General features: G+C 37.9%; 1 protein-coding gene across 1 annotated transcript in view; it reads right to left on the reverse strand.

Annotated features, from left to right (window-relative positions):
* Positions 1-1976: 1976 nt before the first annotated feature.
* LOC117938007 (cadherin-7-like) overlaps positions 1977-17084 on the reverse strand; it is an 86176-nt gene continuing 71068 nt past the window's right edge. Inside the window, exons 10-12 of the mRNA XM_034862317.1 lie at positions 13569-13686; positions 10677-10925; positions 1977-2628 (exon numbers count right to left, since the gene is read on the reverse strand). Of these exons, the coding sequence (XP_034718208.1) occupies positions 2114-2628; positions 10677-10925; positions 13569-13686 (882 nt within the window). The 3' untranslated portion in view covers positions 1977-2113. The remainder of the gene's footprint in view (positions 2629-10676; positions 10926-13568; positions 13687-17084) is intronic.

The raw sequence follows: 17084 nt of genomic DNA on the forward strand, positions 1-17084 counted from the left end.
ACAAACTTTTTGTTGACAAACTACACTTTTTAAGTGTTTTTAGACATACTTTACTATGATATATATTATGAATTTTAGGACTTTTCTTTGACACAATATACCATTACTTTTAAAAAGAAAAATTTTACATACTGTACTTTGACATTTTTAACTTTGCATACAGTACAGTGATTATTTTCCTCTTTGATATACTATACTGTGATGCTTTTATGACTTTTTTCCGCGTACTATACTGGACTTTTATGACTTTTTTCGACAAACTATACTATGACTTTTTTTCTTCTTCGAGATACCATACTATGACTTGTTTCAAATTACTATACTAGGACTTTTTTCCAAAATACTGTACCTTTTTTTTATAACTATACATTTTTGACATACTAAATAGTTCCGTGACTTTTCTAACACATTCTATACTAGTATTTACTTTTTTATAACTTTTTCCAGATACTGTACTATGACATTTTTATGACTTTTCATGCTCTAGTTTTTTTTAAACTTTTTTCAACATACTATTCTATGATTTTTTTTCAACGTTTTATACTATTACCTTTTTACGACATATTTCAACATATTATGTAATGACGTTTTTATTACTTTTTTTTTACATGCAATACTATTACTTTTTTACGACATATTTCAACATGAAATCACCGAATGCACAGAGAAAGACACCATTTTTATTTCAATCATTGATTCTTTTTGTGAGTAGTGGTTGAAGTTTATCAGCAATAATATTTATTTACTATGTTCAGATGGACTGAAATAAATCCCTTTGGTCAGTTTTAAGGAACTGAACTGTCAATTTTATTTTCAGCAAAAAGGATAAAAACATCATTTGCACAATTCTGCCTCTTCGAAATAAATAGTAATACATATTGGTTGTACATGTCAACACCCAAATGTAACATAATTTGTTTAAGCTGGAAAAACAAATTATCATACAGTGTGTCCTTTCAACATCAATTAACAAACAAACCATGGACATTATTGATTTCATTTCTGAAAGGCAATATATGCTGGACTCTGCAAGCTACAGAAGCAAAATCCATTTACTTACAAACTTCCCCCAGTTAAGGACTGTCACTTCAGAAACTAATTGTTTTTCTAGAGTCTAAAAGGCGTGAATCAAGCACAAGGACTGATCCTTCAACAAAGCTTCCTCATGTAGCAGACGATCCCAGGACCCGCGACCTCGTACAAAAGCAGAACAAGAAAATCCTGACATTTTATAGATCAGAAATCATATGTTGGTCTTGTCAATAGAAAGGTGGAAGAAAAACAGACTCTGACAAACAACTACTGTACTTTGCAAACTACTTTGCAATTACATCTGCAAAATGTATTGTTAGGAGAATAAGAGAAATTATACTTACTCTACTCCTGTTTCACCCAGCGGAGCCACAAACTCACGTGTCATTCTTTTTTATTATTTGCACAACTTAATGGCTTCACATCACTTCCTTAGCACATCAACTATTTGTTTATACTGTATGCAGCTGCACTTTTCATATGTGTTGAGAGGTATGAGTCCATGAATAATGTGAAAAAAGTTTAAGAAAAACTGCTAATCACCCAGATCCCCAACCAAAAAAATCAAAAACAAAAAACCACAGAAATTGTGATAAGCCATCAGGGGACACAGCATTTAATGAGAAACTTTTTTTTTTTTTTTTCAGCACAAAGATAGCACAATGGAATGCATCAAAGCAAGAGTGCTGGGTTTGCGCCCATCGCTGGAATGAAAGGACAGGTGCCTCACCGTAAAAATGCTTCAAAATGTATGCATTCTGCAGTCAATGTTTGTACTGGAGCCCCAAAAACTGAAACCTTTAATGTCTTTTGCACACAAGGTCTCCTCCTCAGTCAAGCCACTTTTGAAGTCTGTGTCAAAACTCACCATGTCACGCTTTTAAAAAATCCACACAAGGAGGTAAACAAACCAAAAACCTTTTGAAGTCAAAGTGTTTTTTTTCCAATCTCGCTTGTGTTGTCTTTGAATTTTTTTCCTCTGATGTACTAAGGCAGACAAAACCATTTTCTCTGACAATAAATTACTTTTATTTTATTTTTTTCCTTAAGTCTGAGAAATGTTAAAAGAGACATTTAGGGGCTATGAGAAGACACTGGTCCCGTCACTGTTGCCGTACAGGTCAGCCAGCTTTTTGAAGCGTGGTCCCCAGTTGCTGAGATAGTCATAGTTCTGATCTGAGTCTGTACTTAGTGACTCCAAAGAGCTTAGTGACTCTGCAACAGAGCCGCTGCCTTCAAAAGCATATGTCTGCAGAGAGTCATACGGGGGAGCTGACGGGTCCACATCAGCATCCTTAAGTCGCTCCCAAATAAACTCTCGAAACACCACGTTGTCTGGTAGGGATTTATAGGACGGGCGAGTAGTTGATGGGTAATGAAAGAAGGTGGGAGTATCTGGGGTGACGTCTCGCCTAACGCTGGGATCTCTGATGACGTTTAGGTTGCGGAGAGTAACCATGTCGAAGGCCTCTGTGTCCTCCTCTCCTCCACCCTCGTCGTCGTAGCGGACAATGTTCTCTCTGATGTCCCTCTCCTCCTCGAGAATCAGAGGCTCCTTCCTCCTTCGACGCATTGTCACAATTAGCAGAACCATCACTGCAGAGAAAGGGAGAAGAGATGTAGGTATCAATATTGACTGACAACGTGCATATTTTCTGTGCCAGTCAGCTGGAAAGATGCAGGGATATGTGACTTGCTGAATGCAATGTGAAAATGATTCCCAACCAGGGGTGCTTGTATTCCGAACCAGGGGGTACTGCTAAAAGTAATGGACCACTGGTTAAAACATCCAGCATCAATCTCTCCAAATGATACTGGTACAAAGGCAAACTTAAACCACTCAAGCATCGACAGTTACATTGTATGGAAATATTAAAGGTTAACAATATCCACTTTTACGTAATTGTCAGTGATAAATAATATCATGTTTAAAATCAAATTTAAAGAAACTAATTTGAAACATGACAGCTGTGTCAGTGAAGGGGTATTTGAACTCATTTAGCAGTGCTGTGATGGAACATCTGACTAAAACGGTTGAAAAACCACTGCACTATGAATCCAATTAGAGTTTACAAAACTAAACCTGTAATGTAATATCGTGTCCCTCTGTGGTTTCCACTACCTACACTTTGCTTCTAGACTTCTAGTACAAAACTCCACCAAACTGGAATGTCTGTACCTCTGAGATCTTACCAGAAGCCTTCCTCCAACCCCTGTTCCCTCTCCCATACATTATTGCTGAAAATAACTCTACGCCCAAGCACACTGGCAAATGTCTAATGATCTTCTATCCATCAATGTCAAGCTGGTGCCAATGAAATATCGCTCCGAGGGCCCATATTTCTTTTCCTCCTTGACGTTGAGCTCGTGCAGGCAGCTGAGAAAGAGGCCCAGGAACCGAATTCAAACACCACTTCACACCCTCTAATAAGGGAGCAAATGGAAGAGATGGAAGGAAGGAAAGTGTCACATGGAAAGGCTGCAGGGGATGAATGGGTAGCTTCCTGTTGGCTATTTGGTGACTGCTGTTACCATACAATAGTTTTTGTTAAAATACTTGGAATGGTCCCTCCAGTCTATCAACCACTGCTAATAACTGTGACATTTTTTCTTAGTGCTTTAAGACAGAACTGCAAACATTTCTGTGGAAGATTGTTTCCTTTAATTTCAGGAACTCGAGTCATTCTTTTATTCAATTCAGTAGGGCTTCTCTAAAGGGAATTACAAAGTGGCACATTGAAATAGAATAGTCTCAGTGCTTTCCAGCAAAGCTCTTTAGGGTTTAATGCCTCGAAGGCAGCCACGATGTGTCACAGACTGGAAGCGGGCCAACATCCAATCACGTCCTACTAGGATGAGCAGGTGGATGGCCGGGCATACAAATAGTGAGTTTGTGTCAGGTACCAAGGGTCCTTTAAGAAATGATTCCCAGCCCAGACAGCTAAGCAAAGACACAAAACCCTGATACGACTCTTCATAACACATTTACTGATGATGTACACTAAATGAAAAACAGAAGCGAAGGAGATGAATTTAGTGTTACAAAGGCTTTTTGCTGTAATTGAATTGTTTAAAAGATTTACCCAGCCCAATCGATACTGAACAAGGTGAGTTTTCTATGCTGCCCTTTTCTTACATGCATCATTGAATGCACTTTCTCATTAGAGTATTTTTCTCTCTCTCCATGCTGTGTGATCCGGGGGATACTGAGACTGATTATTCACTCATTTTGTGTCTGTGTGCTGCAGTGCAATTTCTAAGAGAGGTATCAATCAGCAACTGTCTGAAAAGAAAAGAGGATTTATTTTAAAACTTTTCTGCAACAGCTCATAACCGCATAACATGCAGTTATGAGCTGTGGGGGAGGATGTATTCAGATCCTTTACATAAGTAAAAGAACTAATACCACACTATGAAAATACTCTGTTATGCATTGAAACTCAGGTGTTACAAGGTAATGTCAAGTACTTGAATGCATCAATCAGGATTTAGCAACATTTAAATGGTTGCTTATGTACCCAGGGCATCTAAATAAAATCAAATAAAACCACTGTTTAACTCTTATTAAACATTATTTAATATACTTTTCTAAACTTAGATTTTTGTATACTTAGTCATTCCTATTTAATTTCATAAGGAATACTAACGTTTTCAGGAGCACACAGTTGTAGCTGAGGTTGAAAAGAATGTCCCACAATAATTTGGTGTGCTCAATCAAACTACCGATACAAATAACTTCTCAACTGATTCTTATTGAGAAATTAGTGCAGAGTCAATTGTTTCTTAAGGCCATTCAGAACTCTTTATCTGACTGGACAGGGCATCCTGCCACAGTTAGGTTCTGATTAGTCACGCGTTGTCAGACATTCCTCCGCAGTGCTGTGGTCTGGCTAGTCCACACAGCATAGCTTTCAGTGGTTAAATTAGAACATCCCAAAACACTTTGTACCACGCTGTATCGGAGCCATTGTAGGTTAAAGACAAAAAGAAGCGGGGGGGGATTTTCCGAGAATAAAGTCGAATAAAGTCGAATAAAGAATTTAAGAGATTATGAAATTTACTAGACTAAAACTCAAATACTGTCTCAGATTGAAGAGGTACATTTAAGAGAATAAACTAACACATTTACAAGAAAAAAAACTTTAATATACTCTGACATTAAAAAGCCGTAAATTCATTGTTTAATCCTTAGAATGTCAATGTAATATCTTCAAATTGCTTGATTTGTCCCATCAACAGTCTAAAGACATTAACTTTACAGATACATAAAACAGAGAAAAACAGCCAATCCTCATAATTGAAAAGCTGGAACCAAGAAATATGAAGCATGGAAGAGAGCCGGCAGGAAAATAAAGATGTCTAGACACGTGAAGAGCTCTCATGCGACCTCATCAACATGACAGATATCACTCTCCTGCATGGATGACATTGCAACAAAATGCGTTATGCACCACAACTTGATGAAGGGCATAGAAACAATCACAAGCCTCAAACACAAATGCTCCACGTTATTGGCATCTTTATCAGTGCTGCTGTATGTTTGCTGCATGAATCAAACATATTTTATGGTTTCTTTGTTCTTGCTGATGTTATCTGTCACACTGTGTATCTGTCCAGATTATATGCTTGTGCTTTACTGTCTTTTTATTTTATTTTGTTCTATGTATCCTTCTGCAAGCTGTTAACACAAGGTCTTTTTAGCTTTTGCCAGGCTGTCATTATAAAAACAAATCTGCTCTTAATTGACTCGCTAACATTTCTTCTTTTATTTTTAGCATGTCACAGTGATAACAAGTAATTACACAGTTTAAACACACCAATGGGCAGGTTACAATGTGCACAATGGACTTTAAAGATCAGATCTAGAAAAATAAATTGTCTGCCGTCCGAATACAGACACATAAATAAAGACACAGACAGAGGGGCTAACGCGAGAGGCAGACGGTAAAATAAAAGACAAATGAATGGACATGAAGATTTATAGAATGAGTCAGATAAAAAATACTCAGACAGAAATAACTGTCTGGAGATTTGGAGTGCTACGTAATGTCCTAATTGGCCCTCTGGAGGATTGAGCCATAACTGACCTGTTCTGGGAGGAAACAGGCACTGGATCTTAACAAGATAATGATCGTCTCAGTGGTTTGGATGCATCATCCAAAAGTGACAGTATCATTAAAAAAGATTTTAAATGACATTTACAACAAAACTAAAAAAAACACAGTTGTACTGATGCATTTTCAGAAATATTTCTTTAAGGAGTAGAGGACAAGCTCTGTAATTAAATTTAAAAATATCAACCTATGATTAATGACCACTTAGCTTATGAGTATGTAGCGGCCAAAGCTAATGCGCATGCAGCTCTGTTTGGATTAAAGGCAAGCAGGTGGAAACTGCACACTTTGAATCAACTGTTGGATGGTCCTTCAACCGATCAGACCAAAGATCCTGGTGACATAGAAGCAACTGCGGCATCCACTTTGGTGGCTGCTATGTTGAATGTAAAGAAGAAGCTGCTTGGTCGCTTCTCTATTGTCATCGTGTTAAACCCACCAATAGCACGCCAGGTAGATAAGACAGTTTGTGATTGGTTCCCGCAAAACTTTGAACTGAAGCAGGAGAATTAAACAGACAGGTTTCCAGACCGAGCTGCAGGGCGAAATCAAATTGCCGGCAGAGTGGGCGGGGCTTACCCAGTCCCACTAGGCAGATACTGTACTTTTGTTTCCCTATATGAATTTGAAAGCTTTAGTTAATTTGCAGATTCAGACTATTAATTTACAAAATATACATCAACTTATAACTTACAATATATTACATGTTAAGATACCCAGAAGTATGTAAAGTAGATCAAATTAGCTCTAGCTTTACCAGATGTAACATTAACGAGATGAAAACATTAATCTATCACAAATTGCCTCGGAGTACTTTTACATTAAGTAGATTTTTGATAGTACTACTTTTTTACTTTTACCTAAGGAAGATTTAGAATGCATGAATTTTACATGTAACAGAGTATGTTTATACTGACGTATTACTACTTTTACTTAAGTAAAAGATCTGACTACCACACCATTATTTTAGACAGCATCTGAGGACGACAGCAGCTTGGATATTATTCTGGCTCATGTCTTATCCAAAACAACACAATCAAATGCAATCACAGAATCAATTGCTACCTACAGATTGAAAGAGGTCTTGATGGAAGAGCATCTAGGAAGATCAGAATAAAGGATTGCACATGGGCTGTTAATACAAGGGAAGAAGGGAGGGATGTGCACAAAGAGGAAACAGAGAAAAGAAGGAAAGAGGCTGATCCAATTGAGCAAAACAGACTGATGGGGACAACTAAGGACACACACACACACACACGCACCCACCCACCCACCCACCCAGGCACGCACATTAGCACGCACACACACACACACACACACACACACACACACACCACACACACACACACACACACACACACACACACACACACACACACACACGGCGACTTGGAGGTATATTAAACTAGAGGCCATTACTTCTAAGCCTGTGGCCTCAGGCCTTGCCGCGTAGAATAGAGCCAGCTTTCATTAGCGATGCTGAGTTCAGGGTTGCACTGCCACATATTTCCCCCTGTTGCTCTTTTGAAGTTTTCATTTACCAAGAAAAGCATTCTCTGTTGCAACACAAGGAGGGCAAACTTCAAGAGGGCTGGAATAAAAAGCAAAGTTGACCCCATCAAAGAACTAATTTCGGTTTTGCCGTTTAGATCCTCTTCAGCTTTCAATGAAGATCACCTAAGCGTTAAACTGCGACGCTTTGTCTGTGGGTTTTATGAGCAATAATGCAGCCAGGAAGTGCCGGCTCAGTGCTGCATCATCTTTAAGGTTATGTTAATGAATTCTCATTTACAAGTCTCTTGGCTTATATCTTGGTGTTACACTTGAAAACAGAAGCAGAGGAGTGTCTGTCCTTGAAATGCAGTATTCCATACAGTACTTTTATGACCTCCATGAAATACTATATATACTAAGTATTTTTTTAGAGTAATGCCATCACAGCCAGTCCGGAAAATCTCTTTCATTTGTCAAACAGAATTAAATATCTTCAATGAAGTCAAGGTAAAAGCCTTGGGTGACCGCATAGTCCATCAGACCCATAGAATGTATTTGTATTATCTACTGGATTCAGATAAACACAAAGAAAAAAAGAAAATACTGCTCCAAAACCCAGTATACCGATTCTAGTTGAATGATCCCGTTGGCAGGATTTCAGTGGTATTTTACTTGTGAACATCCAGGCTACTATTCAGAGCTGGCCGACCTCGGTCACATGTATCTACCGAAGAGGAAATATGACGGGAATATATCTCCCTCCAGGTTTGATATGTGCAAGACCTCAAAATGCAACTCTGTTTTTGGCAAAGCTTTCCTCACACATTCACCCACTTGCAGAATGCAAAGATGAGTCTGAATGGGTTGGTAATATTGAGGTAGTGCAGGGCTCTATATTACTTCCACTTAAGTCTTAATTAAAATCTGAACGGTAAAGATTGTTGGCTTAAATATATTCCAACTGCAACAAAGCCTGCAAACTACTTCAGACAGATAACTCGAAAATAATGCTAGTATATTTAAGAAATCAACGCACTTCCCACTCTTTTGATTTGCTTAGAGACCCCTATGTTAAATTCACCTAGAGGCAGGCAGATTTTTATTTTTAAAAGCCAGTTATTTCATGGATCCAGGTTACTATGGATTAAAATAGCCCCATATCATCACATACCTTTCACCATACATAGAGATTGGCATGGCTTTATTTCAGTTAGACTAATAGCCGGTTTGATTTGCATTGAGAGATGATTTTTTTGTATCCCATGCCAATCTCTGTGTATGGTGAAGGGTATGTGATGATGTGGGGCTATATTTTTTTATTCTAAAGGCCAGTGGAACTTTATCAGGATGCATAGTGTCCTGGATCCATGAAATAACTGGCCTTAATTAATAATAATATGCCTGCCTCTATTGGAATTTAACATAGGGGTAAGTACTGTATACTCATGCCCCCTCTATTTTAAGGAAGAACATATATTTAATTACATTTAAATTTTTACCTCATTTTTCAATTAAGGCATTAAGATAAATTTCCAAAACATGATTTTTTTTATTCCTCTTTTTAGTCAACTTAAGCATGGGCATGTAAAGTTATGGGGGCTTGGCTACACACTTCAAGCCCAAACTATTGTGTTCCTGCTTTGTTGTTAGAAATGTGGGACTACAGCAACTCTCTCCAAAGGCTTTACTCCTCCCTGAGATCCTGTTGATCATTGCTTCACTTCTCAGTGCATAATATTTGCTACAGTAATATTAGGGGTGTTGAAATGAATCATTGCATTGATGCATCACGATGCAGACCTGGACGATTCTTCATCGATACAGTGACAGACCATAATTGATTATGCTCTAATGTTGTTCCTCGTGGATTTTCCGGTCACTGCTTTTTTTGTTTTTGCCTTTTGTCTGTTGTCTGCTACGTTCAGACTCCGCTACAATCAGGAAGTGTTTTTTTCAAAAGCAGATACAATCAAAAAGGGGAGTTCATATACATCTGACGCCTTGAATTTGTCGATGAAAACCACGTGCAGCAATATGTAATAATACTGAGGAGGTGACGCATTGTGACACATCGTGATATCCAATCGATTTGAATCATTGACAGGTTAATTGTAGTCAAATCAAACCGTGAAACCAGTAAAGATTCACACCCCTGTGTAATATCTACATCAACATTGATTGACAACGTTGATGTACTGACCCTTTCAGGTGGAATTTGTGTGTTTTGCATCATCAGTTGCTAATAACTGCTGATACTGCTGGTTGTTTTACTGCTGTACTGCAGATCTACTAGATGTCTTAGCTTTTAGCCTGTTGTTAATTACTGATTATGTGCTGCTGCCATCTACCAATATGCTGTAATTGTATTGACATTGCATGCAAATTAAGGCATTATACTGAACTGAGGTCAGTTTTTTGTTGTTGTTTCATACTAGCTAACATCTGAGGACAGCGAACAGTGGTAGAAGTATTGTTCTTCAGGACAATGTTGAGGTAGGTATACTTTACTTCAGTATTATTATTACAGTATATACTAATTTATACTTCTACTCCTCTAAAATTCTTAAAGATAAACATTGTTTTTCTTATTGAATAAACTGCCAAAATGCATTTAAAACACTTATATATAAAACAGTAAAATTCTTAAGCACCAGTGATAATTAACCAGTAATAGAATTTATGGTATAACACTTATGGGCGTAATCTTTCTGCATTCTGAGTACTTGTGATACTACTTACTTAATTACTTGTAAATAGATTTTGTGGAGGACACACAGTACAATGATGAATGCAGAACTTTTCCTTGTAATGTGAGTACTGTTACACTGTGGTATTGTTATATTGATGAGGAACTACAATTAAATTGTTGAATAAAATGTTGTGATATCTGACAGGGTTAGTGGCCAAAGCTGTGAAAAGAACACCTTTATAATAAGGCTTAGTTTATAATGAGGTTTTATACGAACCTCTTCAGCTACATTTATAACACATATACAGTAATTGTAACCTCTGACAGTGAGGTTGTATAGATCTTACCCAGAAGTGTGATGACACAGCCTAAAATAGCCAGGAGGGCGCCGGTACTCAGGCCAGTCGCAGTGTAGGCCACAGCTCCACAAGACAAGGCCACGCCGTCAGAGTCACAGTCACACACTCGAACTGCGAGTGTGTTTGTGCTGCTGAGGGCAGGACTACCGCTGTCCACAATCAACACCGGCAGCCGATACATGGCCTGCTCCCGTCTCCTGAAACCACCTCGCTTCGTCAGTATGGATGCTGTGTTGTCTGCAAAATAAAGTGACAACATACATCGGTCAGACTTTTAAGAAAGTAGCCAGGAGAGCTGTGTTTAATTTGCTTGTTTATTGGTTTCAAATAAACTGCACACACACATAAATATACATACACATATTTATACATATGTATAAAGTACATACATACACTGTATTTATATACATACATATATATACATACATATACAGTACATGCATATATATATGATTGCTGTGCAGTTTGAAATGATTTTACAGTATTAAAAGCAGGAATGCCAACAGATGGTGTCATTAACACAATTCAATTATATGGCACACTGCGGCGCCTCTCCCGGTCTTGACCACCTGTTGGCTAATAACAGCTTTGGTTTGGTGGAAGAAATCGTATATGAAATCTTATTTCCCTTAGCGTTATGAGAGAAAGAGGCAGCCAGAGGAGAACAATATGTTATTACACCACCTAAAGAAAAGAGCCATTTCATGACAAATACTTCAATAGATTGAAATGCACTTTTAAATTGAGCCGTCACACTTAAAATGTAGATTTTGCCTCGAAGGACAACTCCTTTGTTCAGATTGCTGTTTGAATGTAAGAACAAGGTAAAAATGAATATAGTGATGGGTTCTCTTGTAAATGCCACATTAGACAAATCAACAAAAATGTTCTAACATATTAGGAAAAAACACACAGTGACAAAAGTGATGGGTTTAAAATAGGGCTGTAATGGTTCCTGAATTCTTAACTGTCACAGTACGGGGGTCACCAGGAGCGTGGCACAAAATTCTGGGCCCTGTAAGAAGGCATTTCTTATAGGCCCCTCCACATCCACAGCTATTCATTGTAGCATCTTTTTGGGCCCTCCTCACATGAGGGCCCTGGGTACCCCCCCAGTCCGACGCCTCTGGGGGTGACACAACTACATGCAGAATACATGGTATTTAGAATAATGCACAACCTGTGGAACCAGAGTTCACAAGCATGCAAAACGTTTAGCCATACGCTGTTAGCGACATGTATTTAGGTTAAAACACCAAGCGGATCAGTGTACAAGTCAATCAAACTGTTTCTATCCACAACGTTTCACATCCGGGATTGCTCCGTTGCTGACGGAAGTTCTGACAGATTTGATTGGTTTATTAAAAAAATGCCAATAAACCAGAGCAAATTTTTCTCCCACTCTTTAAATATAGCCCAGATGGAACTGAAACACTCTTACTAATGCACACATTTTATTTAGTATTATTTTTATTGCATTTGTTTGTTTTTTCAGCTGTACTGAACTTGCACTGAACCATGACTCCTAGACCGGGGTATAAACCAAAATTGTGACTTTTACTTACCATTACACCCCTGATATGAATGTAATCTCGACATATTGAACCCAAGGTAAACATTGCATGTTCACAAAGAACCTTTCTCTAACAAATCTCTCAAAAACTGTCTTACAGACAAATTGCTCTTAATTTGCTTAGAGTTTACCATTAAAAATCCTGTTCATTATGTAACACAGGGCTCAACGCAGGGCATTTACTGCACCTGCATCAGCTCAACACGTTTTTATGATGGAGTTTTCTTATGTGTTTCCAAAGGTACATTCAAAGTTGTCCTATATGAGAAGCTCATTTTCTCCTTCCGCCCACTGCTTTGCGTGTAGGTGGTAAGCCAATCATTATGGTACAAAGACACTTTTCAGCCTGTGTGTTAAGGTTAAAGTTAATCTGTGATATAGTACATAGAGACCCTGCTGTGGTGGATTGTAGCACAAATCTCATATGTGCTCCACTTGCAGAAGGAAGTTTGTTTTTGCATTTAACGTTGATGAACAATTACAAAAAAAGGATAGCGAGGGCATTGTCATGGCAGAATGATGGTTTCAGTTGGCATGGCTAGGCACGCTGCAGGGCACCAGTTACTCTGTACTTCTTCTCCAGAGTCAGATTGCAGAGTAGATTATGTCCAGATGCAGGGCAGATATAGAGTACCAGAGTGAGCAATGGCTGAAGTGTCAATTGCATTGCTGCCAGGCTCAATTCAAAAGAAGTAGGCAGCAAATAGACCATACCTATCTTGACCAACACCCTTTACAGACTCCGATGGCCCCCCTGGAAATTTTCTCAATGGAGTTTTTGATCCATCAGCTGCTTGCAACCAGGTTGATCTGACACATGGAGCTTTGACAAGGATGTACAGTAGATGTTTTTTCGTTGTTAAGTTTGAATTGGTGACTGACTCTAGGGTTTCTGCAGCAAGTTACATTTTAAGATTTAGAGACTGTGATTCTAATCCAATACATCTTTTTGTCATATTCAGCAAATATCTTCACGGTTTCTTGTTGTTAACATTCCTTCTGTTGATTTTGGCCAATTTAAAGATCCCATACTTACTGAGGTTTAAATTTAATGATGGAGACAAAATCCACAGTTCTCGTTTGGTGCATGAATATAGAGTTTTGGAAGATATCAATTTGATTAGCCTAACTCTATATTATATAAAAGCTTTATATAATATATATTATTCAGATATGCCTAGATAACTTCCATTACTGACAGCAGAAAAGTATTTGACATTTTACTTTTAATATCTTTTAAACTTTTGCAGATAAAAAAAAAATATTTTAACTACAGATAATCACAAAACAACAGAAAAAACACGGACCTTTGTTATCTCGCAGTGTGAAGTTGAGGTTGCCGGCAACAGGTGCAGCCAGGGCGAAATAAAAGCGGTGACCGCTCAGAGGTTCGTCCTTATCCACTGCACTGATGGTCTGAATCACCTGAGGACAACAACAAGATATTCAAGATTAGTTGCCTTGGTGATGTTCATACGAACTCACTGGCTGATTAGGTGTTAACTGAAGCTGCAAATTGTGTGCATGCAGAATAAGAACTATAGTATAAGGGGGAAGCCTTGTATTTGCATCACTTTTCACTCTGTCTTAGATTTACTTACAAGGAGGCATCAATCTTTCTTAAAAGGCCGAGCTACAGTGTGAGTGAACTGGAGAAAATCTAGTTGATTCTGAGTGATGGAAGATTTTTTTTTATAATGTTTGGCTGCGGTTTTGTGCCATTTATCTCTTTAAGTACAGTAAGTGCTTATTTGGCAAGAGCTTGGCAACCTCTTAGGGAAGTGTTTTCTTTTGGGAAGTGATTTCTTCGGATAAATCCTTGTCTAGCGACTACTACTATGTCCGAGCATCTGTCTATAACATACATATAGCCAAACAACAGTCCTGATGCAGGAGAAAAACAATGGATTTCATAGTTCCTTTGGGCAATAAACTGGCATACAGTTTTCTTTTTAATTTATTAGCCTGAATGAAACAGTGGAAATGTCCTTTTATTGTTAGAGTTACAAAGCAATTTTTTGGAGCCATATGTAAAAACCATAAAATAAAGAATAAAACAAAGCTTTCTAAGTAGAACATAAAATAATACAGTCATATTACAATTATAATCCTATAGAAACAACAACAACAAATATTATTTTGGGTGGTGGTTGATGATTTTCAATAAGCCATCACTGGCTCGTTCCCTTAAATGTAAGTCCTTACACTTCACTTTGGGCACATTCACGACATGTGGATACATGTGGCTTAACTGAAACTATATTATCAATGTAATTGGTATTACCAGGCTGCAATTTGTGAAAAAAGCAGAGGAGGATGTTTTTGATCATGTACAATGATACAAAACATGCAAGAATTAAGCCAGTCATGCTAAAACACTTAAATAGGCACTTCAATATTCAATGGAAAATACAGCGCTTTCAAGCCGGAGTGAGGAGTTCACTTTGTAGCTAAAAAAAGAATACTTTCACTCAGGAAACGCTTGTTCGTTCCCATGGAGTGTTTTAATCCAAACCACAATTTTTTTCCTAAACTTAGGTTCATCGCCGTATTCAATTTTTATTTATAGTATCAATTCATAACAAGAGTTATCTCAAGACACTATACAGATAGACCACACTCCAGAATTTACAAGGACCAACAGTTCTAGTATATGACGCTCACCTTTTCATGCTTATCTCAACTACCATGGTCCCTGAAAGGACAGTCATCTGGTGGTGCCTATAGCTGGCTCACAGTCACCTATTTGCGGCTCAACAACTGCTGCTGGTAGCTGGCGTCTCGGAGCTCTGTAAATACAACCAACAACTGCCGCTTGGATTTTATCCTTCTATTGCACTATAGACTGTTCATGTTACAGAGCTGTACTTAGTTTAAAATACTTATATTTTATGTAAGTATATAATGATCTATTGGTGAAATAGCCTTGTTCGCTTTGTCCCCACCAGTGATAAAAATAATCCAGCCTATGCAGGGATATGTAGACCAGAAAGTGGGAAATCCCACGCACCCCCATGGCAAATTGCACCCTGAGTATCACCCTGTATATTCCTCAGTAGTGATTGTATTTCCATTTGATAAAGTCTTAATGTATTTATTATAAAGCCAACAATTACACAATAAAATAACTAAGTTATCATATTGACAGTTTATAATCAGAAAAGTTGTGTTCCTTGACAATTTTCAGGTTTTGTAAGAATTGGTAGCAATGATACCTTAAACCATTAATGCACATGTCTTTCTTTCTGAAAACTGCGGTGTACCCTCGTAATAATTATATTTACATACATGTTCACATACTTACACTAAGGGAAAGACATATTTTATTAGGTTCACTCACTTTCCAACTAAATTTCACAGGTCAAAATGTCCTCTTGAGAAGACCATGAAAAGGTTAATAAATGTTATACACATTCTTCTTAGTCTAATATCTAAATCACAGTTACATGTATCTGCCTGCGTGCATAGACCTTCATATAATAAATAAACTCGATGTGAGGTCAGTCCTCTGACTGTTACTGTTCAAAATGATTGCATATGCTTTGCAGTCAGGCATTCATTATCCCAAGTATGAAAATGACTCATGTTAATAACTGCTCTTGCTCAAGGCGAGGCAAGAAAAACATTCATATCTGTGAGTAAAACAATTGGATGCTATTTGTTTCAGCCCACTTTATTTTGCCTCTGAACCAAGGACTAAACAGATTCGTCCTCTTTTTTTATAGACCAGTGTTGACAACTATAAATAATGCAGAAAATCAATCAATTTACACCTACCAGCATGTATTGCTGTAATGATGTTTTATTCATACAAACATGGCATCTGCAAATAAAATTATCTTTTTTTTGAGCAAAAAATCCCCACTATGCTTTCATTTACTTTGTGCAGCAGCACTTAGAAAGGAAAAAAATAAAAATCTCACTTGGTACATGCTGTACAGGAGGAGCATATCACACACAAACATGCCATATGGACGACAAATGATAGCCACCAAGACGGCCATCAAAGTGAGAGTTACTGCAACAGTGTCCTTATAAATTTAGATCAAGTCTCCGGAATCCTTTGTAGGCAATCTAGAAACTCAACCTTGTGACAGCTCACACCCGTGGATGGGTTCCAAGAGATTCTTAAAAGCAATTCACATTAAATTATCTCATCTTACAGCCCCAAACAGCTCTGCATCAAACATTGAGACAAAAACAAAATTATGAAAGAATTTAAAAACGGGGGGCGAATAAGAAGAAAAAACAAAAAACCAATGATACATCAGCGCTGAGAAATGGATTATCAGTTGTCAGCTGTGATTAAATGCTGCTGGTTACAAGCTGTCAGGTATTAGGGGTTTGGTGTAGGTGGCAAACAACATCCTGCCAATTATTAAAACTGGCAGGCAGGGTGAAAATCATGAATATTTTACTCTGTTTCTTAACCAAATTAAAATAGTTTCTCCTTCATCAGCAAAAGTAATCACAAAGTATGCTTTTCTCTGTTTACTGTTAGGCATTGCAGCGCAAGGGAAATGTGTATGCGGAGCTGAAATGCAAAGAGGATATCTGCTCTAGTTCAAGAACATTTGGCATATCTGGCTGCATATCCAGACTGAAGTGATGTTTGTGTAAGCACCACATCAGGGACACAACTTTTGAGCACCTAAATATGCAGTGTGTGCATATCATGAAAGCCGCTATTGATTCTGGGATCATAATAACTCACATGCTTCTCACTCTGTTATGGAAATTTCACATCTGATAGAAACCTTTCCTTGTGGTTCTTACACCGCCGATGAATCCTATACACAATTTGAACCCTTTGATGTCCTTAC

This window comes from Etheostoma cragini, chromosome 22 (genome assembly GCF_013103735.1).
Source record: "Etheostoma cragini isolate CJK2018 chromosome 22, CSU_Ecrag_1.0, whole genome shotgun sequence".
Lineage (NCBI taxonomy): Eukaryota > Metazoa > Chordata > Actinopteri > Perciformes > Percidae > Etheostoma > Etheostoma cragini.